The sequence below is a fragment of the Drosophila pseudoobscura genome, chromosome 4 (assembly GCF_009870125.1).
Source record: "Drosophila pseudoobscura strain MV-25-SWS-2005 chromosome 4, UCI_Dpse_MV25, whole genome shotgun sequence".
In the NCBI taxonomy this organism is placed as follows: Eukaryota; Metazoa; Arthropoda; class Insecta; order Diptera; family Drosophilidae; genus Drosophila; species Drosophila pseudoobscura.
In genome coordinates this window covers 27316048-27338904 of record NC_046681.1, presented here as the reverse complement: position 1 = coordinate 27338904, position 22857 = coordinate 27316048, and the positions used below count along the sequence as shown (strand labels likewise).

At 45.5% G+C, this 22857-nt stretch overlaps 1 protein-coding gene across 2 annotated transcripts in view; it reads left to right on the top strand.

Moving 5' to 3' along the window:
- Nucleotides 1-22486, top strand: part of IA-2 (tyrosine phosphatase IA-2) — a 44327-nt gene extending 21841 nt beyond the window's left edge. The window contains exons 3-11 of one of the 2 annotated variants that reach the window (XM_001356956.4): nt 11800-11853; nt 13488-13545; nt 13613-15193; nt 15257-15340; nt 15394-16021; nt 16092-16313; nt 16380-16577; nt 16642-16808; nt 16887-22486. In XM_001356956.4, coding sequence (XP_001356992.4) covers nt 11800-11853; nt 13488-13545; nt 13613-15193; nt 15257-15340; nt 15394-16021; nt 16092-16313; nt 16380-16577; nt 16642-16808; nt 16887-17385 — 3491 coding nt within the window. In that variant the 3' untranslated portion in view covers nt 17386-22486. The remainder of the gene's footprint in view (nt 1-11799; nt 11854-13487; nt 13546-13612; nt 15194-15256; nt 15341-15393; nt 16022-16091; nt 16314-16379; nt 16578-16641; nt 16809-16886) is intronic. The other variant, XM_015180875.2, reaches the window with a different exon arrangement.
- Nucleotides 22487-22857: the final 371 nt, after the last annotated feature.

Here is a 22857-nt window from a genome sequence, read left to right as displayed (position 1 = left end):
AAAAAATCTCTTTCTCTCTCTACACATCCTTGTTTTTTGCCACTTCCAATCCCTGAGATATATGCTGTTGATCTCCGGGCATCAAATCTAAACTGGCACAAGGCTCTTGCCATCCTAGTTGCAACTTCCAACTGTGTGTGTTTTTTTTCTCTGCTTGCAACAAATAAGTTTTGCACAAGGCCCAAAGCATAATGGATGGATGACTGCGTTGAGTGGCGCAAATGATAGTTGGTTTTGGATGAAAGTTGGCATCCCCCCCGGTCCACCCCCGGCGCCAGTCTCCAGTTGGGGAGAACTCTTATCGCGAATGTGAGCCGGAAAAATAATTGCTGTTCAGCAATTTGAGGCGCTTCTGCTTCAGGGTTTCCCTTTGATTGCAGCTCCAGCTTTTGGCTTTAATACGATGTCGGTACTGGCTGCTGCTGCTTTCCCCGACGGCAATTTAATTTATCAAATGGTGCGGGGCCCAGGCCATGCCCCCGCTCGTGCCCCTGCCCCTGCCCGGCAAACAACTTGCAACTAATGAAAATGCACTTAATTTGCGCCACGCTCAAGTCATTTGGAACAAATTGCTGTCTGTTTATAAGGCGGAGTGAGGGCTGCCAGTGGGGGGGTGTGGCACGACCTCCTCCCTGCATTGTTAACGTAAACATATTGCCGACATAATCGAAGAACAGCGAAAGGAGGACTCCTTCCTTGCACTCGAGTGCTTCCAAAAGTTTTGCAAGGGCGCTCGGCTGGGTGCCCTATTACTTTTCGGCTTGTCAACTGATTGCGCGCTCAATTCTCGAGCAAAATGTAACGAATGTACAGAGAAAACAGCAGAAAATACCGACTACCTCTGTAGCAGAGTTCGAAACTCTTCTGCCATTCTGAAAGCGTTTTAAGCGCCGCAATTACAGCCAGAAAGAAGGCTCTAAGCGCATTCTGTGTCTATGTACCTTTAGGGCTCAAAACGCACTATGTTTCCAAGTTTTTGTGTAGCTTAGGACGCACTCTGTATCTGTGTTCTCTCTCTCCCTCTCTGCCTTTCTCTCTGTGTGGCAGTAGCTGTTGCATGTTGGTGCGTTTCCGTCCCCGTGCCATTAAGACGGGGAAAAAGATTTATGCCAGTTTTCAGTTTAAGTTTCTCTTGAGTGGATTTGACCAGGAAAAGTGGAAAAGCTTGCACTGTTGGATGGCAATTTGTTGCTTAATTTGTGGCAAATATTTCCCAGGAAATGTCTACTTGAAAAGAAGCAAATTTCTCAAATATCTGGAATAAATAAGAGAAAAATTTGTGGGCCACAAAGGAAAGCTTAAATTTGTATTTGCACAAATTCTTTGAGCTCTCACAAATGTTCCAAGAATGGTTTTTGATCCTAAAAATAAATATAAAATTCTTTCATCTGCTTTGAAGATTCAGATAATTTTAGTACCTATGAAATTTACACAAAATAAATGGGAAGTTCAATAGATATTGGAAACATGCAGCTGCCTCTTAAAATATAGTATTTTGTGTGCTGCTATAGAATTATGTCGGCTCTCTAATCCAGTCATGGCTACAATTTGTGGCCCCGTCTCTGTCGGATGTGGTGGCCATCGTGGAAATTCAATTATATGGCTATTGGAGCGCATGATGGCCAGGCAGCCAGTGGCTGCTGTCTTCCATCAATACTTGAGGAAAGTTAATTAAACTTTCCGTTCTGAAAGGCCTTCAATGGCTAGATGAAGATGTAATTAAGAGATAAAACTCAGACAATGGAGCACACACATCATCTCGTATGAGTACAGTATTCGAGATGTGTGCGGTTACGCCCACCTGTACTGTCCCTGCCGCCACCCCTGCCCCGCAATTCTCAGGAGCCGAAGGAGCAAGGTCCTCGGTCCATCCTTGCCAGCCAACTGTATCCCATTTAAAGATAAGCAATCGAGCAGAAATAAAGATATTGAATGGGCAATGAAGCATTTCCAGACACGCCCACGCCCAGGCCCACTCCCAACACCCACCAGCCCCTACCAAGGACCCGCCCGAGTGGCAGCAAAAATTGCAGATAATGACGAGAGCGAGAGAGAAAAGAGCAGCTGGGCGAATGACAAAAGCCTGGCTAATGAATAATAACCGTAATCATCGTTAAGATTCAGGCACATCAAAATATACAATAACCAAATAAATAATAGCAATAAAAGAGGCAGACATAACGAATGGCCTCGACGAGGTGGTACCGAGCACAAAAGGGGGGAAAATAATAATAAATTGAAGGGGATTCCCAAATAAATGGTACATAATTGTGGCTACACAAATTAAGCAATGGAAATATTGATTATAAAAGAACAAATTGATTCCCATCTATTTGACTGAGAGTGGAAAATCTCAGAGGTTAAAATATTTGTGTTATTACGAATTGAATTGATTTTTACATAATCGTTTTATTTTGCTTTTAAGAAGGACCTTTTCCGTCTTATTACACAAGTCCTTACATTCCCCTCTCAATTTTTACATATTTGTCTGCTATTTTCTGTAATTTGTAATACAAAATATCATTAATTTGAACTATAATCCCCTATATTGCTACTTAAAATTCATGGGGATTCTCGTAAGCCTATTCTACGACACTTTTTAAACAAGTTTAATGGATATATTAGCCCTCCACCTCTGCCTCTGCCCTCCCGACCTCGAAACAGTCAGTCCCCGGATGCCCCGTGTGGGTAATGGGCATCGGAATCGCTGTCTGGCGGCGGGCATCGACATCTGAAGAGGCGACCGAATTGGCAGCGAGAGAGTGTCATAAAAATTAACGTGGCATCGTAAATATTTTGACATCGGGCTCAACAGAGTACCTACATACATGGCAAATGTTATATTTGAGTGAAAATATGCGTAAAATTGTTCGAAAGAACTCACAAAACAGACACAAACACTCGAAAATGCAAAAAAAGAAAAACCTATAAAAGAAAAAGAGGAAAATGGAGAGGCAACTGGTTGCTATCCCCAACGCCACTCCTGCCCACTGCCTGTTTTTTCCGGATTATTATTTCCTCATATGGAAAATGGGTGTGGCCCCCACCGCGTCGGCAGCCGCAAGGCAAATCCCAGCAATTACTTTGTTGGCACTTTGTTTTCGGGTCGGGTCGGGTCTGGTCTGGTCTGCCTTTTGAAGTTACAATGCCATTTTTGTGGCTTTTTATTCGGTCGCCATTGGCCGTGGCTTCCATTAGACCATTTTAAATGGAACAGAAACTAGCGGAAGCCATTCATATGTTGCGTAATGTATGTAAATGTATTTATTTGACACAGAAATGGGGGCAGGAGGGCGGCGAAACCTTTGCCAAAAGCAAATAAATGTTAATTTAATGTTAATATTGTTTACTTGGCCTGCAAGGTGTAACAAAGGCTGCTCCAAGGGCTCCAAGGGCTCCAAGGAGGTTCGGTGTTCGGTGTAGGGGTGTAGGCAAATAGGAAACCAAATGTCAGGCACTGGTGTGTGTGTGTGGGCGAGTGTGTATCTGTGTGAGAGTGCTTTGCTTGCGGCAAGTGTAAAAAACACAGATGCTTGGGCCAGGGCCCGGGCTGGGGCCAACAACAACAAAAACCATGTAAAATTCATTGAGCAAATGCCAGGAAACCAGCCCCCGAACAGAGCACAGAGCGTGGGCGGGGCAGCAGCTGCTCTGGGCGGGATAGGAGGGGCTGGTAGGATGTGTGCTTACCCTCTCCAGGAATCGTAAGTCTCCAGAATGCCAGGACACCATGCCCCAGGACACCAGGGCCTAGGACATGTGTAGGCGTGCGGAAATTTAATAAGGACTGGATTTTTATGTGTTACGCATACGCAAATAAATAAGTTCCCCCATGCAGCCAGGCAGGAACACAAAATGTGTATTTATGTGTTTGGTATACAAGTATTTTGCCTCCTATAATCATGCCCCATTGGGCCTCCCCTAATTTGTTCTTAATACACACACACACACACACACATAGAACGGGCCATGTTGAGTGACCTTTTGAGCTAATGATTTGATTTATCGGCCCAGGCCAGGCCAGCGACAGAAAGGCACAAATTAATTTTCTCCACCTGCGTTGCATACTTTGCGGCCTGGGCTCGTAATTGATTCGAGCCTGGTCGAAAACAAATTAAGCTCGAAAATAAAACAATTAGAGCCGCTTAATGGCCAAACAACTGCGGACATTGTGCCTGCTCATATGGATTATTTAGATTAATATACTCCATTAAAAAAGGATGACATGTAACATTAAAATTGTGCATAAATTTAATGAATTTAAAAAGGGCGAGAGAATGGACGGTGGAGTATTTTAATTGTTTTTAAATGCTGTTTGAAACAAATTTGCGCATTCAATCCATCCCCAACTCAAATGAGGCTTGAAATAAATAATGTGAATTTATAAAACATTTAAAAATGGTCCAAATCTGAGTTACTAAATGATTTCTACCTCATTTGCATAATTTTTGGTCATATTTTCAACCACTAAAATTAGTCAAAAGCGAGATTTGGCGATACACACATTAATGGATAAATAATGGGCTAATAAAAAGAGCACCTGCCACAATAGAAGCTCATACCCTCAACAATTAAAGTCTTTAAATATGAATGCATTTTTGTTATATTTTGTAACATCTTTAAATCCCCACAGGAGAGAGTTTTGATGGTTAAAAAAAGTTCTCTACGAGTATATCTAATGTTTTTATGGCAAATTAAACTTAATCCTAAAGAACAAAGTTCCAGCTTACTCAATTTATTCATGCTTAAATTTCCCCTCATATTCCTCGAGGTATAAGAACCTTCTGTAACACTTTGTTAGACATTTAGCCAAATGCCTGAACAACATTAAATGGTCTCTCGGGGGAACTTTGAAAAAAGGTACAAACTAAAACACACTGAAAAACTTTAAATGGTTTTCGGTTTCTGTTTGAACAAGGTGGAAGCACTCGAAAGTAGAGCGTCAAATGTTTGGCCAAAAGTATTCCGGCAGTTCAATGATAACACTTGGCCGGTTCCATCCGATTCTATCGGACACCCCCGGCCCCCACCCAGTGTTTGAGCAAAAGTTTTTCGAGCACTTTGCAGTTGTTTTCCTTCCTTGTGGACTCGACTTCGGTACGACAACGGCCATAATTTATGCAAAAAATCTAATGAATTTTTCATGCCCTGGGAAACAAAAAAATAGCACAAACAACAAGAGCACAAATTAATGAAAATTCATGAACGAGGAGTCCTGGTGATGGGCAGCGCCTTTCTTTTCCTTGGGCCGGGGGCCCTGCCCTTCCCTCCATTAATGAGCGCAAATTAAAAGCTGCCTAAACATTCATGAAAATCAAGGCAGAAACGAAGGGCAGGGTGGTGCGAAAATGGTGAAAAATGTGTGCCCAAAATAATAAGCAATCAGGATCTGTGCGTATTCCTTTATGGTAGATTGGAAAAGTAATTGCACATTAAAGCCATCGAAGCGCGAAGTGACGACAACAAATGGGAAACTTATTTGCATTTAATTAAATCAATTTGGGCGCATCGTAAATTCGTTGGATCCCAGCCTTCTCAGACGCCCACAGCCATTGCCACAGCCACGGCCTACGGCCGAAACCACTCCCACACCGATGATTGTGGGCGTTCAACAATTTATTTTATTTTCCGTGTCTGAATTTCGTATAAAGCCAATTGCTGGGGGGATTTGCATAGAGGGGGGCCCCGATTGATCCTGCTTATGCAAGGGATACCTATGCCTGCTATAAATGCAAGGTGGGTGCAGCAGTGGGGGAAGGGTATTAGCAGGGCCCTGCTTTGGGTTTGTTTGCTGACTGGCATCGACTGGCAAAATGCAATGTAAGCCTCAGGGGGTCTGGTCGGGTCTCCTCTTCGGAGGCAACCTCTGGCATTAGTACTACGCCCAGGGCACCTGCAATCAGGCATCATATTTGAAATTTTTTATTGCGATTTCGATTCAACTGCGTTTTCGATTGCGCAGCATCCGCCTTCGCCTCCGCCCCCGACTCCGCCTCCGGATGCGTTTCCTACTGCAGCTTTTGCTTATCCCACGTTTCAATTTCAGTTTTGGGGCAGATTCGTTTGCAGAGGAAGTCCTTGCTGCAGGTCCATTCCAGGTCACTTTCGAAACGGAATTTCTAATAAATCGCACATAAAGAGCCAACCAAAGAGTGAGAGAGAGGGGGGGCAGGTGGTACTCTGTGAATGAATTCAAAATTGATGTGCAATGCGGACACCCGGATCCCGGACTCCGACTCCGACTCGGCTTTGGACTGGGGTTGGGGCTCAATTTGTTCCACAAAGGAGATGGAAAAATCTTTGCAGCTGCAGAGACATGGTAATTAGACGGGCGAAATTCGTTTGGAATTTCTGTTGGCCATGACGACAGGACATGCAGAGACAGTGGCTAATGAATGAATGAACGAATGAATGAGTGAATGAAGTGAGGTGAGGTGTAAGGGGGGTATGAACATAATAGAGAGCTGCCACTCTTCATTCTCTGTTTTTTCATTGGGATTTTCATATTGGATTTTCAGAGCTTTCAGAATTTTGTTTGTTAATTTTTCTGCTTAAGAAGAAAGAAGGAAAAATTAATTATGAATCTCTTCACTTATCCCCCTCTTATCCTTGCATTGTTCCTAGCATTCTTTATACCTCCTCTTGGATTGTAGCCTTTTGAAAAGTACAGATTTGTTTCGGAGGCCACTTGACATTTATCCGAACAATGCTGACATCCAGCAGTTTGTTGTTTGATGAACCGTCCCAGCAAATAAACAGCTTCGTTTGACTATAGTTGTGGAGCGACCACATGAGTCGGTCATATGTCCAGGACTCGCACTCATTTCTCTCCTTGTAGCTGCCGGTCTGCGCTTTTGTCAGGCTCTTTATCTTCCTCGTGCTGGCCCTAGCCCTGGCCAGAACTGGCACTCAATTTATTAGTGCTCTTTGGGAAGGAGCAAGCAGAAGGAAGAGACTCAAAGTGGCTGCCATAAAAAGTTTATATTTATGCTGGACGTTCATTTGGTGTCGAGAAAAGAGCGAGAAAGAGAGAGAGAGAGAGAGGGAGACAGAGAGAAACCAGGGCCTCCTAATTGCGTGCCAAATTTGTGTGGGTCTCGGTGGGCGGGGAACGGGGATGGAGCTGGCAGTGGGCGGCGGGTCAGAGTGCGGGGGCCAAAAATATTTGTTTAGAAATGTGGCTAGATAAATCAACGAACCCGCACAGTGGGACAGACGAGGGAGACCACCTCTCGACCCCCGACCCCCATGAACGACGTCAAACGTGTTTAAAATTTATGAATAAAATGAGTTGGCATAAATCAAGGGGCCGGCGGCGGCACAGATACAGATACAGATACAGCAACCCAAATGGAAAAAAACAAAAAAAAACCTGCCCAGCAACATGTTGGAAAAGGAAGCTAGGATGTCCTGTGCCGTTCCGCGTGGAGGTGGAGGCGCTGGCTGGGATGTCGCCAAAAGTAGGTGGAAGCTAGTTCCATTCCGAATGGGGTGGAGGAGGCGGGGGAGGACGTAGAATGCTCCACTCAAAAGGAATGTGGCTGGTAAAAAGTTGGCGGCCCAGCAGCTCCTCAGTTGCTGTGAAATGCCGCCGCTTATTTACACTTAATAAAGCTGCCAAGCCAGCGACAACTTTTTGCAGCAGCTGCAACTAAGCCGCCATTGAAACACACACAGTTGCATGGGGCACACATTCTCCCCGCGTGGAGGCACTGCATCCACTAGAAGCCTTCTCCCTGGTGTTGTTTTGTTTGCTTTGAGCGGCATAACGCGGCAGGTCACGGCGGGGCGCTGTGCGGTGCGGGGCATGTGTGGCAGAGCATTAAACGCTTTGCAAGTCAAGTAGGCGAAAGCGGCGGCAGGAGCAGGACTTTAATGCATAAACAGGCATCAAGGCTGCCTGGCACGGCCCTGCTTGCCGGGATATGGGAGAGACATGCCCGTCTCTGTCTCTGGCTCTGGCTCTGGCTCTGCCTTTTGTGTACTTGTTGTGCTGCCCTTTAACGAGAGCTGTGTGGAGGGAACACTTGCATCGTGTTGGCTTTGCCACAGGCCCTGTCTCCTTTTCCTTTCCTTGTCTTTGTCGTGATTAATGTCCTTTGTTATTATTTATTTTCTTTGTGCCTCCCGCCGCCTCTTTCTGACAGTTGTTTGCCCTAGAATTGACACGTACTGTCAACGCGTTCCATTGAATATTTGTGGCCCGAGGGGCGTCTGTAATGCGAGTGCTACAATGTCTTTCCTTTCATCCTTTAACGTATCCATTTTTTTAAATTTTAATAACTTTTTAAAAGATCCAAGATCAAAAGTTGAAACGAAATACGAGAATGTAATTTCTTAAATTTTTGCTTCGTTTCCTAAAGAAACTTTGAACTTTTCAAAGATTAAACGCTCTTCTGTGACCCAATTTTTGTTGTGACTTTGTTAAGCTTTTAATATAGCATTAAATCCTTGTAAATTTTCTTTTGGGAAAAGTTTTGTTTCTGTAGTACAAAAGCAATAAATAATATAATATTCTCATACGAGTGCGTTTGAACAGCTTCCATTTTTCCAATTAGAGCAGATTTTATCGCCATCCCAAGAGTGTATCTCATTCTCATACATTTAATATGTACGGGTATTCATTCATTTTATAGACTGCCAAACAAGCCACGCCACGAGCACAAGTATCTGGAGAATACCACTCGCATCGCACCACTCACCAAAACTGTCCCATAAAATGATTGTTTGCATGCTTTTCCGGGAAGGGATGTTGCTGTTGTTCCACCAGCTCCAGTGTGCACACACCACATACACACGTAATCGTAATCGGAGTGTGGACATTCGTTACTGTCATTAAAGATGTCGGCGGGCCTTCGACGCCCGTTCGCCGAGCATTACACATACCACACGTTGTACACATAGAGACACGTGCCGTGTCGTGGCCGGCAGAACAACAACAAAATATGTTGTTATGAAATGAAAATCTGGGTTTCTTTAAAGAAAAAAAGAGAACGAAAAAAGAATGCCTTGACCCAAAAGCAAACAGAAGCTGGACACCGCCTGGGACACCGTGCCGAGGCGAGGCGACATTCTCAGAATAAACAGCCGAGGAAAGATTCCATTCCAGAAGGTTCTCTCCTGCTTTTGCGGAGGAGCAGCAGCAGCTTCCTTTTAACTATGTGAAGCTGTGGACATCAATCAAAATACAGGGGCAACCACACAGGACTGGAGCATGAGCAGGAGCAGGAGCAGGAGTGGCTGTGCGGTGCGGTGCGTTTGGAATTTTCAATTTCGCTTGGAGGCGGAAAATTTATTAAATTGTTGCGTCGCTCTCTCCCCCTCTTCTCTGTCCCTCTCTGTTTGCCTCCTCAGCCTGTGGCATAATTTATGCTTAGAAAATGAAATACGATTTCCCGCACCCCACCGCATCGCCCCGACCAGCCCACTCTCTAGAGCCAAGGATTCAACCGCAAAACTTATCAATCAATCCAGACCACAATAGAACGATTGCCTCGACTGACATCAGAGATTTTGATTTGTTGACTGGCCGGACCGGCTCGATGAATGCATTTCCAGTTTGCAATTTCTTTTGCGGATCTCCCAGGTCCTCGCAAATCGAACGCTTCACCCGCATGATGTGCGGGGCAAATCGAATACTTCACTCTTGATGTGTGAGGGGGAAATGGCAGCCTCCATAAATAATAGGAGAGGAGAGAGCTGAGAGTAGAGGGTAGAGGGTAGAAAGAAATAGCCAGACAGACAGGCAGGCAGGCAGTCTGATAGTTGAACCGACAAGGATACTGTTGCCATAAAAGCTTTTAGCCTCGATTCGCATGTTTCAGCTGCTATTTTCATTGCACCTGGACCTGGACCTGAAACTGAAACTGAAACTGGCCTGTGAGGGCGTCAAAATGGCCCACGAATGTGGCATGAATTGCGGATATTGCGCATACGCCGTGCGGCCTTATAATCAGCCAGCCGTTGAGGCACAGGGAGAAACCGAAGAAGGCAACCAGAAAAAACAGGAAAACAATGCCCGTACTAGACCCTCGACATCGGCCATGAGGCCGCATATTTATGAGAATGGTCTAGGGAGACCCTTTCAGGCCCTGGATCCCAGGCCCTGATTGGTCTCTTAAAGCGTCATTGTTGACAGGATGAGGGGGGCTCACCTCACCTTTGCTGCACTCGCAATTAGACCGCGCACTTGCCACAAAATTGCCCTTGCCACTGGACTGGACTGGAGCACTCATTTAATTAGTTTCTATTTGCCGTTCCTCTTCTGGCAGGCAGGTCACGTCCCGAGCGGGTCTGGCCTATTGATAAATAGACAGATGGATGTTTTCCCCACATTTATTGACGGCTTTTCCAGAGTGCCCCAAGAGGGACACAAATGGAAGTTTATAGTACTTGCCCCGGACATGGAGTGCACTTCAATCTGTCGACTCGACAATGCTGAAAGGAGGAGAAGAATTCTATAGAATGCTCAACACTGTGTCACATGGCCAAACAATGTGGACACTTGACTGCTGACTGTTCCCCTGTGTTGGCCAAGAAATGTCTATGTATCCACTTGAGCGGCTCTTTTTCTCGCTTTCTGATGAATTCATTAGAATATTTACCACTCCCCTCGCTCATTGTTTACCAGTTACCTAATTTTTGGGGCATTCAAAAAGGGTCTAGGTCCAGGTCCAGGTCCAGTTTCCAGCCATGTCCCATCGCACGTTGGGATTAATTTTCGCTGCTTTTTTTGTTGTTTTTTATTTTTAGTCGTGACTGCAATTATTCAGCAATTAAAAGGAAAACAGCGGTAGGAACGTGACCGTGGGTGGAAAATGAGAGGCGAAAGAGAGGGGGCGGGACGCTTTGTGGGTGGTGGCCAGCCAGCCTGGCCGAAATGAAATTACTTTGGCTTAATTAATGGCCAACGAATGTCGAAAATGCTGTCGCTGTCGTCAGCCCCAAAGTAAAAGCCAGGCAAAGACCACGAAAACTGTTGACAACAAAGTTCCAAAGTGACGCCACTGGGGCGTGGAGTGGAGTGGAGACGGAGTGGGGTGGGCTGGAATGGAGGAGTCTAAAGAGGCGGACGTGCGTTACACATGAGGAAGCCATTGGAGGAGGCAAATTTTTCAGTGGCAAATTCCTGGGAATCTGCTGCGATGCGGGTGTTGACGTCACACACAACGAGACAGCAGCAGCAAAGCAGCAGGACGACAGGCATTTGAGTAACGGCGAAGGATATTTTTCGGGGCATCCTTATAGCCTGCCTGGATGGCAGCTCCTGCTGCCGCCTCCCCTCCATGCCTCGGGGCTACGGAATTTGTAGTTGTCTTCGGAGGGAATGGCAGTTGTTGTAGATGTTGCTGCTGGTGCTGGTGCTCTGACGCGGCTACGGCTGTGTGTTAGACATGTGCGACAAGCTCATAAAAAGCGTTTATTTAGCCAAGAGTCAAGCAAGCGGCACATGACACCAAGCAACGACAAAATGCCGAAGATGAGGAGGGGGCATTCAAGCCGAAGCTGAGGTGGAATGGGGCATGAGTGCCACGGTCTGGGGCGGATGGGGCATGAATGTTGGCACTGAATTGGACAAGACCTGTGCCTGGGGCTGGGTTTTTTGGTTTTTTTTTTTTGGTCTGGGTCTGCTTAGCGTCGTAATGCTGATTTGGCTCTTACCACATCATTATGTCTCAACTGAAAGTCCCTTCTACCCACTGCCTCGACGCCTTTCTTTTACCATTTCACCCACACACCACCAAAGAACAACTCTTTCATGTGCTTTCTTTTCTCTCTTTTTTGTGCCTTTCTTTGCAGGCTGCCAGTTTGTTAGGACGCTATGCATACCGCGCTCCGAGGTCTGCTATGATGGTAAGTAAGCGATAAGACCAACACCAACACCCAGTTAAGATGGACTTAAGCCCCAGATTGTGGCTATCAGTGGGCATGTACAATGGCCTCAGCCTCAACTTCGTGGAAATTGAATTTCCCCCAACTAAAAGCGGATTAACAGGATAGTTTTCGGGGGCGGGCCGAATGGGAATGATGCCAGAACATGCACTAAATACATTTGGCATTAAGGATGTTAAATGAGGGCTAACGTTTCAGGTTGGGGTTTTTATGCGAGTGAATAAAAGTTATTCGCGGTACACGGGTTTTGTTGAACTAAAACTTTTTTGAATGAGCGAATAATAATACAAAAGTTATTACGCATATAAGAATTAAAAACATTTTAATTGAGAGTGAGTTACATGAGGCTATGAAATACTAGAGAAAAAGCCCTGAGCCCTTCCCACAAATTAAATATTTAATTTAATTTATATTTAGTTCCAAATGTATTCTATTTAATTTCACTAATTTTGTATGGTGTTTCTTTTTACTATTCCACTTTTCATTTCTTTCAGTGCAGGGGGTCAAATGTCTGAAATTCAAGGAACTTGATATTCCATATAAAGTCGCATAGAAACACACAGGGTTAGGGCTAGGGCTAGGGCTCTGGCCTCAATTGCTTTAAGTGCTGGAAACCCAAATACTTACAATGTCAGTTTTCACTGTCGATTTCCGCTGCCATTCGCAATCTCTTTGCACTGCCACTCCCATTACACTCCTGACTGGATGGCTGTTGCCGAAATGCATCTCGAGACTCTAGCCATTTTGTGGGTCAATGTGCAAGGAGTGGGGAGTCCGATTCGAGCTAAATTTTAGCCCCGTGCATATTATTCGTATTTGCAGAGCTCTTCAATGCTCTGATGCCACAAAACGACACCAAGACAAAGTGTAAAAGTGTAAAAGGGTAGAATATCAGAGATGGGGGACTGCCAGCTGCGACGGCGAGTGTGTTGACTGCCAGTGCATTATCGAGAACACACTCAATTACTTATGTAAGCCGGATGTTTGGGGGGGGGAGGGCGGCAGCCCGAGAACAATTGGAAAAGCAGCTGCAGCAGGAAAACCCTGCGAAAAATGGCGAAAATTGCAGAGAAATGGTTGACCTGAATAGGGGGGATGGATAGGGTTAGGGGACGCGGACGTCCCACACATACGAGTACTCGCATGTGTGCGGACTGCAGTCACAGTCGCAGTCACAATCGCTGCAGTCACGGTTCCGCTCCGTCCCGTTCCGTCCGCAGGAGAAGCATTTACATTATGCAAATTACGCTCGAGACAAGCAAGCCACAAGGATACAGGGATACAAGGATATGCATTTAAATGGTCGTAAATCACAATGAAAACAAAAGGTGCTGATGGAGGGCGCTGCGGCAAAGGAAAACCGCCTGCAGCCTGCATCGTGTACCCTGCAGAGGGGTTCCATATCTCCATTGTATTACCAGCGGAATTAATGCAGTTACACGCCCTATTAATATCGAGAATAAAGATGACAATCGCGTACTTCGGAATGTAAAACATTTCCAATTGGTTTCCCATGGAGCTGCCATGTAGGAACGTAGGAAGACCCAGTGCAACAAATGATTTGAATGATCTTTCTTTATTTCTCGTTTTTCAAGACAATATCTTTGGCAAGTGCATCCCTACCACCGGCGTCGATGTTGAGGACATTGAGAAGTAAGCAACCGGTCTCCAGGCTTTCCAGTTAGCCAATTAACATATTTTTGAACCCCCTGATTTATAGGACACCCCTCACTGAGGAACAGTCTCGTCTGCTGGCCACCATGCTGGAGGAGCTCCAGGGCGCCGGCTTAGGCTGGGACCATCCGTACGTGCAGTGCCGCATCCAGGGAGCGCTCTTCTCGCTGCAACGCCAACAACAGCTGCCTCCAAATCTGTGCGCGAACCTGGCGCCGGTCCCCCCGGAGTTTGGGGATCCGGCCAGCGCCATGGCCTATGTGAGGTTCACACCACCCGAGCCGGAGGCCGATGTCGAGTACTACGATCAGCCGAGTCCGAGTCAGGCGCAGTTCTATCCGAGGCTGCGAAAGAAGCAGGCTCCTAGCGCCGATGGGGATGATGGCTACCTGGACAGCATGCTGCAGCAGCAACACCAGCGGCAGCTGCAGGACCGTCGGAGACTGCGTCACGATCCCCTGGAGCTCGAGCACTTTGGCAGCCCGGATGGACATGGGCATGGGCAGGGCGCTCAGCTGGAGACGCCGAGCGTATTGGACGCCTTCTTGGACACCGAGCGGCAGCGCATGGAGCGCGAGCAGCAGTTGAGGCTGCAGGCCGAGCAGGATGCGGATCGGAAGGCGGAGCAACAGAACCGGCTGGAACTCTACCAGATACTGGCCGCGTCCGAGCCCGATCCGCAGCCCTATCAGCGCAAGCCTCAGCCCAATGCCATGGACCAGCTGGAGGCCATGGTCGAGCAGCAGCAGCAGAAGGAGAAGGAGCAGCGGGAACTGAAAGAGCAGCAGCAGGCCAAGGTCCCCGTCCCCGTCTACGTGCCCGAAGAGGTGAACGATTCCAGCGAGCTCTACTTTCCGGATAACTTTACACCCTTCAAGCGGACCAGAGGGCGCGCACGACAATACGGCCCCGCAGTCCGCGCACCACTAGTGGGAGAGGAGGAACAGCCGAAGAGTTCCTTTTTCCGGGAGCTCGCCGAGGAGCAGGGCCTGGCCCAGGAGCCGCTGACTGTTCGGCATGGCGAGCTGGCAGCCGAAGCCGATCTCGCTCCCGAGTTGGCTAAGCGACGTCCGCCGGCCTTCAGTCAGCTGGATCCGAGTGACGTGAACTCCCAGGAGCAGGGCCTGGCTTTCGAGTCGAGTCTGCTGCGCAACTCCCTGACGCCGATCGAGGAGGAGGCTATGCTGGCTTCGAACAGCTACCCTCCGCGCGCCAACAACCAGCGGCTGTACACGGAGGGAGGACTCCTTCTCATGCCGCAGGCCGATACAGGCATGGATCAAGATCCAGGCATGCAGTCTGACGATCCGCGGGCTCTGAAGAAAACGCTGCTGGCCAACATGCTGGGCTTTGCGCGGCACGAACGGCTGGACGTGAAAAAGCCGGGGCCTCAACTAGGCCCCCCGGCACCTGGCCCCGTGGATACCGTCGAAATGAGCAACCAACTGGAGACGGAGAAGGTGCACAAGGTGGATGGGAACAAGGAGGTGCTGCCCGCACACATCAAGGGCAGCGACGAGGACGAGGCATACAAGAAGAAGAAGGTCGTCATGGAGCAGCACTCAGCCGAGGATCATGCGCCGCACACCGTAGACACTGAATATGCTCATGTGTTCGTCAAGAACCCGTAAGTGGTGCTTGGTCCTTTACAATGATGATCCTTTGATATAATCCTTTCGGTTTCTTGCAGGATCGACAGTTGGTACGATGGGCAGCGCATAATGAATGAGCTGGCGCAGATACTACACATGCAGGGATACTTTTCTTATTTAACGTGAGTTCCCTTGCTGCCCTTGAGTCCATATATTTCACTCCAATCTCCTTCAGCGTTCAACCACACGAAGTCAGCTTCCGGGTGAACTCAGACAATCCGGAGCGCAAGACGGCCGGCGATGTGGCACGCATCATCAACGAGAACCGGGGCGTCAAGAACAACATCCAGCGACGCGTCGGCTTCTACGTGCTGCATGCCGGGGTGGGTGACAAGGTCAAGGATCTGCAGGACCCGAGTGTTTCGGCCTCGCGCATTGAACTGGACGAACAGGGTCCTGATGTCACCCACATCATGGCCTACATGTTCGCCGGAGCCGGGGCGGCTGCGGTGATCGTGATCTTTGTCACCCTGATCCTGATCAAGCGGCACGACCGAAAGCGCGACAAGCTGGGCGGCCTGCAGTCGGGCATGGCCGGGGCGGAGACCTGCAGCAAGGACTACCAGGAGCTGTGCCGTGCCCGCATGGCTGGCAAGAGTGGCAGTGGCGGCGGCGGCGGTAGCTCAGTGGGTGGCGCAGCCGGAGGTGGTGGTAGCTCCACGGAACCCGCCCAGGGTGGACGCATCACATCGCTGAGCAAGGAGAACGAGGGCAGACCACCGTCCTCGCGCTCCAGCACCTCGTCCTGGAGCGAGGAGCCCGCCCTGACGAATATGGACATCTCTACTGGACACATGGTGCTGGTATGTTCTCACCTGTCACCTGTCGCCTTTTAAAGAACTAAGACTTAAGCCGATTCTGTTCTGTCTGCAGTCTTACATGGAGGATCACTTGAGGAACAAGGGACGTCTGCAGCGTGAATGGGAGGCTTTGTGTCGATATGAGGCTGAGCCAAGTGCTCGAGAAGCTGCCTCCCAGTCGCAGTGCGTGGGTCTGAATCGGCCCGGAGCTCCCTTGCCGTACGATCACTCACGAGTTGTCCTCAATCATTTGGCCAATGCCGAGGGTCTAGACTATGTGAATGCATCGACGATTGTGAGTGATTCAGCCTCAACTTTTGCACATATACATATGTATGTCATATATTTATTCCGATTTCAGACCGATCATGATCCTCGGGCACCCGCTTATGTGGCTGCTCAGGGGCCACTACCATCGACCCTGGCACACTTCTGGCAAATGATCTGGGAACAGGGAGCCGTTGTGATTGTGGCTCTATGCCGTCTGCAGGAGAACGGAGAGGTGGCATGTGCGCGCTACTGGCCGGAAGAAGGTGCCGAGGTCTATCACATCTATGAGGTGGGAGAAAACTGGAATCCTTAACCCCAATTACTAGTAATTGTTATTGGTATTGCTCCAATAGGTTCACCTAGTTAGCGAGCACATATGGTGTGACGATTACCTCGTACGTTCTTTCTACCTGAAGAATTTGCGCACAAGCGAGACCCGGACCGTCACCCAGTTCCACTTCCTTTCGTGGCCGCAAATGGGAGTTCCTGCTCAGGCCAAGGCACTGCTGGACTTTAGACGGTGGCTATTCCATTCCCATTCCCCCCTTTTCATTTATTTTCCACCCTTTTGAATATTTTTATTGAATTTATCTTTCAGCAAAGTGAACAAATCCTATCGAGGTCGTCGATCCTGTCCCATCGTGGTGCATGGCAGTGCCGGAGCTGGTCGAACCGGTGCCTACATCCTGCTGGACCTGGTGCTCGAACGAATGAACAAGGGTGCGCGTGAGATCGACATTGCCGCCACCCTGGAGCACTTGAGGGATCAGCGGGCCGGAGTGGTGGCCACGCGGCAGCAGTTTGAGTTTGTTCTGATGGCCGTCGCCGAGGAGGTGCACGCCATCCTCAAGGCCCTGCCGGCCAACACCTCGGGGGAGAAGCGAGAGCTGGACAAGGATCCTGTTGTGGGCACCGGCGCCGTGAACAACAGCAACGGCAGCCACACCAAGGAGCCGCTCAAGGAGGACAAAGCACAGGAGGCGGCCGAGGAGGAGGCGCCCACCAGCAGTGCGAAGGCCGCAGCAGCAGCCAAGGAGAAGGATAAGGAGAAGGAGCAACCCAAGGCGGCCGAGCAGAAGAAGCAGGCGAAGAAGTAGGTCAGCCGGATCCGGGATCGAGATCGGGATCAGGATCAGGATCAGGATAGGATCGGGTTGGAAGGAACCTCAGGTTAAATGATTGTTGCAGCGTTTCGGGGGTCTTTTTTCGTTGTAGTTAGAACTTTGAACTTTGTGTTCCCTTAAGAGCGTATGATTTGGCGTGAGCATTTGGAAGGTTCGAAAAAGGCTAAATGTGGAGCGATAGGAGTTGGCCTTTTATTAAGCTGTTGTTTCTCAACGCACATCTATCGGTTATAGGTTCTAGATTATAGGTTATCTGTTATCCGTTACATGGTTCTTGAGTTAGCCACATTGCACCGCGAAAGCGCATGGAGCACGAGGGGGCGGTGCTTGCCCCCGCCGATACGCTGCTCCGGGGCGTGCACCAGCCCGTCACGACCGGGGTGCGTCCGGGGTGGGGAGAGAGCCGTTCGCTGGCCCCATGCGTGGTGCTAATCACTACCTAATTGCACCTATTAACATATACGTATATCTATATACAGATATATAAAGAAGAAGAAGAAATTATTTGATATATGCAAGAATATTTACAAGCATACATATACTTACGCATATTTGAATGTCTAGGTGTTAAGCATTGGATTCAATTACGGGGCATTTTACTTACAACTTTATTAACCACTTACTCTATTCGATATTTGATATTCGATGTGCTTGATCAAAAAACCCAGCTGAAAACAATCGAGCTAAATGGTATACATATGCCGCTAACAACAAGCCCCAAAACCATACACCCACACTGTACACTGTACACTGTACGTCACGGCAACACACAAAACACTTATCCCCCAAAAACACTGAACACTGACCCACAAACATGGAACACAACATACAGTCGAAACATACATACATATACCAGAAACATATATATACCTCCATATCCACGTGGATGTGGAGGAATGGAATGCAAAATTCGTACCTAACAAAAATCTATTTACAAAACAAACATGACGCAACAACATATTGATGTGTATGACAATTAATTATACAATGTTATATACTTACACTTACAAATATATATGTATACAATATATATTATATATTATTATTCATATACAATACGGTGAATGTCATTGTCTATCTAGCCAACTAATGAGTGTCTAACTGAATTGAATTACAAATTATAAATTAAATTGAATTGTATTGTATTGATTATTGTTTTACCACACCATGTGCAATGTATCAAGTACGTATATAAAGAGAATTATCAGTTTAAGAACGCTTCACTCTTTACCCCTCACACAGTTGAATATACGTATCTATATATACAACACATATATATATATAATTATCCAACAGATATATGTACGATAATGTAACAAGTCGAGTAGGCACCGGGGAGCCCGGCGCCTCGTCTCCCGCTCCCACTCCCACTCCGTTTGGCGGACCAGTTTTCAATTCATGATATGATCTACTCTCATCAACTGGGGCAGCTAGAAGCTGGGCCGCAGATGGGGTGGTGTGGGGTGGCGACTCGCCGGGGCCTTGGGTGCGGTTAGGGAGTATGTGCCACATAACAAGCTTTTTGAAGACAGCAAGAAACCGTTAAGCCATTGGATTCCGCAACAAACTGATCAAAAAAAAGAAAGAAAAAAACCAAAAAAAAAATACAAAAAATTAAGAAACTTCTACTCGTATCATCACAAGAAACTCCCCACTCAGGCATGACCTTTGAACGATTCAAACGGACAAACAGTAAACGAACTAAGAGAATATATAACTGCTGCGACACACGGTATTATGCGGTCGATCAGCTGCATGACACGCTACACGAAACACCCCCAGGAATGGCCACAAAGATACAAGAAACCGGACCGATTAAATCAGACACAAATATCCGACTACGAGGCAAACGATCAGAAAAAAAATCACAAAAAAGACCAAAAAAATATACGAGTAAAACCAGCAGGAGATCCCGAAGAAGATACGCTGTTTAATGCAAATGCTGCGAATAAGCAACAGAAAAAATATTCAAAAAAATTATCGACTATCGATTAAATAAGAAAGTACCGTAATTAAAGAGTTTTATGTAGAAGTTGAACTAAAAAACTAAATGAAAAACGCGTTACAGTAGTTCCATGTACTAATTCAAGATAAGAAACAGAAACAAAACATTTCAACTAACTTTAAGCGAGAAGCAAAAGCAAAAACCAAAAATAACAGAGTTAAAGTTATAGTATATACAAGAATTATTATCTCGACGCAAACGTTTTTGTTGTTTACATATATCCTTTGTTTGAACTAAAACTAGAACACAACTGACACTACACTACAAAATAAAAGCAAATGAGAAATCAATATTACAATAACTGTGGCAAGTCCGAACAACATCCAAGGGCTTGCAAAAGGCAAAATTATTAACGTGGTAGAAAAACAAAACAAAATATGACGAGATGTTGAGAGGAGAAATTATTACATTACAGATTACTGTTTTAGAGAAAAATATTTAGTAGTGAGTTTTTCGATTGATTTACGAGTACTTGAAGCAACGTTTTTCAGAGTTAATTAAAATACGATACGACAATTTCAATTTAAAACGTCTTCGATGAATCAAATTAAATAAGTGTACTAAAACTTATCGTATTGTAGTCGAACACACGTAACGACAAAATTATTGATGTATATTTTAACATAACCATAAACATAACCATAATCTAAATATGTATTATCTTAAAGAAGGAAAACAGCAACCATGCGTAGAATATTGAACGGAACTTACACATAACACAAATAACAAATAACGTATAACATAATATAATTGAAAAAAAACAACACTAATGTTTAAACGGATTTCTCCATTAACTATATACATATATGTATAACATTATATCGATGTGTAGTATCAATATGCCCAATATATAGGGCTTGTCTACACACAAACCCAAACCCAACAACAAACATTCCAAATCGAATCATTACCCAAAACTAGTTTCATTGATGGTGTAACATAGATATACAAAAACATTAACTAACTAACTCACTAACTATATTCGATAAGACGAAGGATGCGGACGAACGTATAGCTGAGACATCTCTAGCAGATATCAGCCGAAATGATCTCCTCGTACAGAGGAGCACAAGTGTAGAAGCAAACAAACAAAAGAAACAAACAATTAAGCCCCTGGAACTTGACCTTTTCTCGCCGCGGAGACAGAGTCGCTTTGTGGGCCACAGTAGAAAGATCTATAGGAAATGCGGGTGTTAGAGAATACAAACTTCAAACCAAACCAAACCATCGACCGACTGACCAGACGAACCCCAGAACGACAAACAGAAAATGGTTCGAGTTCCTAAACAAACGTAACCCAGACCCACAACAGCCGAACGGACGCCAGACCCAGGACCACGACCACGACAAGGACCAGGACCAGGACCAGGACAAGGACAAGGACCAGGACGGGCTGTAAATACGCACATCTTCGGACTCCGGACCGGCAGATACGGACGGACTACGACTACAACTCCGACTACGACTACGGTATAGATATACTGAACCGGAGCGCGACTCTTCGGACCGAATCGGACAGATCTTAGTCTTAGGCCTACACAATGAGATTCTACTCGTCAAACGGGATAGCTAATGGGGATTACGGGGTGAGGGGCAACAGCCCGGCCTGTTCTCCGTCGGAAGGAAAGATCAGGTAACGAACCAGGGGACTATTTGATAGCTTAGACGGGAAGAGAGACAGGACATTTAACATGACCGAAAGTACTTGCTAACTTGCCCACAAAAAAATGAGCGCAATTTTCTTAAAATCTCGATGTGCTTAATATATATATATATATATTTACATATATTTTAAATCAGTTTGAGTTTGGTTAAAACGGAAGATAATATACAAATACAAATAAATACAAAATACAAAACACACAGAGGGCAACATTCGATCATAGCCGCCGATATCTCCAGCATATATATGGGATCATTGAGATCAGCATGCGTATAAGGCATGTTAAGCGATCCAACTAAATTAATTACCTACAAAAAAGACAAAAGAAGAGCAGGCTTTCATACATTTTTGGAAACAAAACTAAACCAAAAGTGACAAAATATCTGATTAAGAGGGGCGATTAGCAGATAAGTGAAACATTTAACAATATCGATGTGTATACAATATGCTACAAACAAATATAGATATATATTCCGCAAAGTACATATATACTTAAAATATATACCTACATATATTATCCATTTAGCCACTTGGCAATGATTGTGTTATTAAGCAAAACAAGAACAAAAGAAAAGCAAAGAAAGCAAAAAATACAATTGAGAAAATGCAACAAAAAAATGGTAAAATCCAGCAAAAAATTATGCTGGCTGAGGCCACTAAAATTAACATTAACTAAAACTGATGACATGATAAAATGATAAATTATATATACATACATATATATACTATAATACACACGAAAACGAAAAAAAACACAACCCAAAAACATCCAAAACACACACAAGACAAGAGATCACACAATTCCAAGACATGGAGCATACCTATTAAAGGTTTTTTGTGCAAAACTACATAATTAAACTATGCAATTTAAGTGTTTTAAACATAAACAAAAAACATATTATATGCAATTATTTATGAGAATTATATAACCGATATACATATATATATATATATGTATACATATATATATTTAAAGTACATATATTGATGCTATTAACCACTCTAAATTTATTGGGAGAACACACGGAACGATGACAAAACAAACAAAAAATGGTAAGAAGAAACCCCCAAAACAATACGAATGTATGTACATAGCGCCATTGTGTAATATGCGCTACAAATACAAATAAAAACTATGAACTAAAAGAAAAGAAAAGATGAATTTCGAATGTAAAACCATATATACAGATATATGAACCTATATAATGTGCTGCATGTGTAAATGATATAAATGTAAAGTAAACGATACCTACCCCACACAGAACAGAACAGAGCAAAACAACAGCAACGCTGAAGCTGATCTGTGGAAGGTACCGAGATGCAGAACAGACCCGGTAATAATTACGATTACTATTATAATAAAAAGCAAACAAAATAATAAAGAGACCCTCTTAAGAAACTACAAACAACAAACCCCGACAAACCCGATGATCACAAAATCGAAGTCCATACAATGATATTTTGGTAACATTCCCCATTTCACTCACTGTGGAAGAAACCATAGTCTGTTTGTCAATTTAAGAGAACAATAAATTCGGGCGCTGCGGGCGCTCTAGTTGAATATTTTTCCAAAACACACAAGACGCACAGCAGCAGTAGCTGGCTCTAACAAATCACTGTAACAAAACACCACTTACCGCCTACACTACAGGGCCTCTGAAAAGGTATTGTAATACTTAATAATAATCTGTAGAGTTGAATAGCGCAATGCAATGCGAAATACTGATAATATCATACCCTGATAACCTGATAACCAGATAACCTTTACCATAGTCCA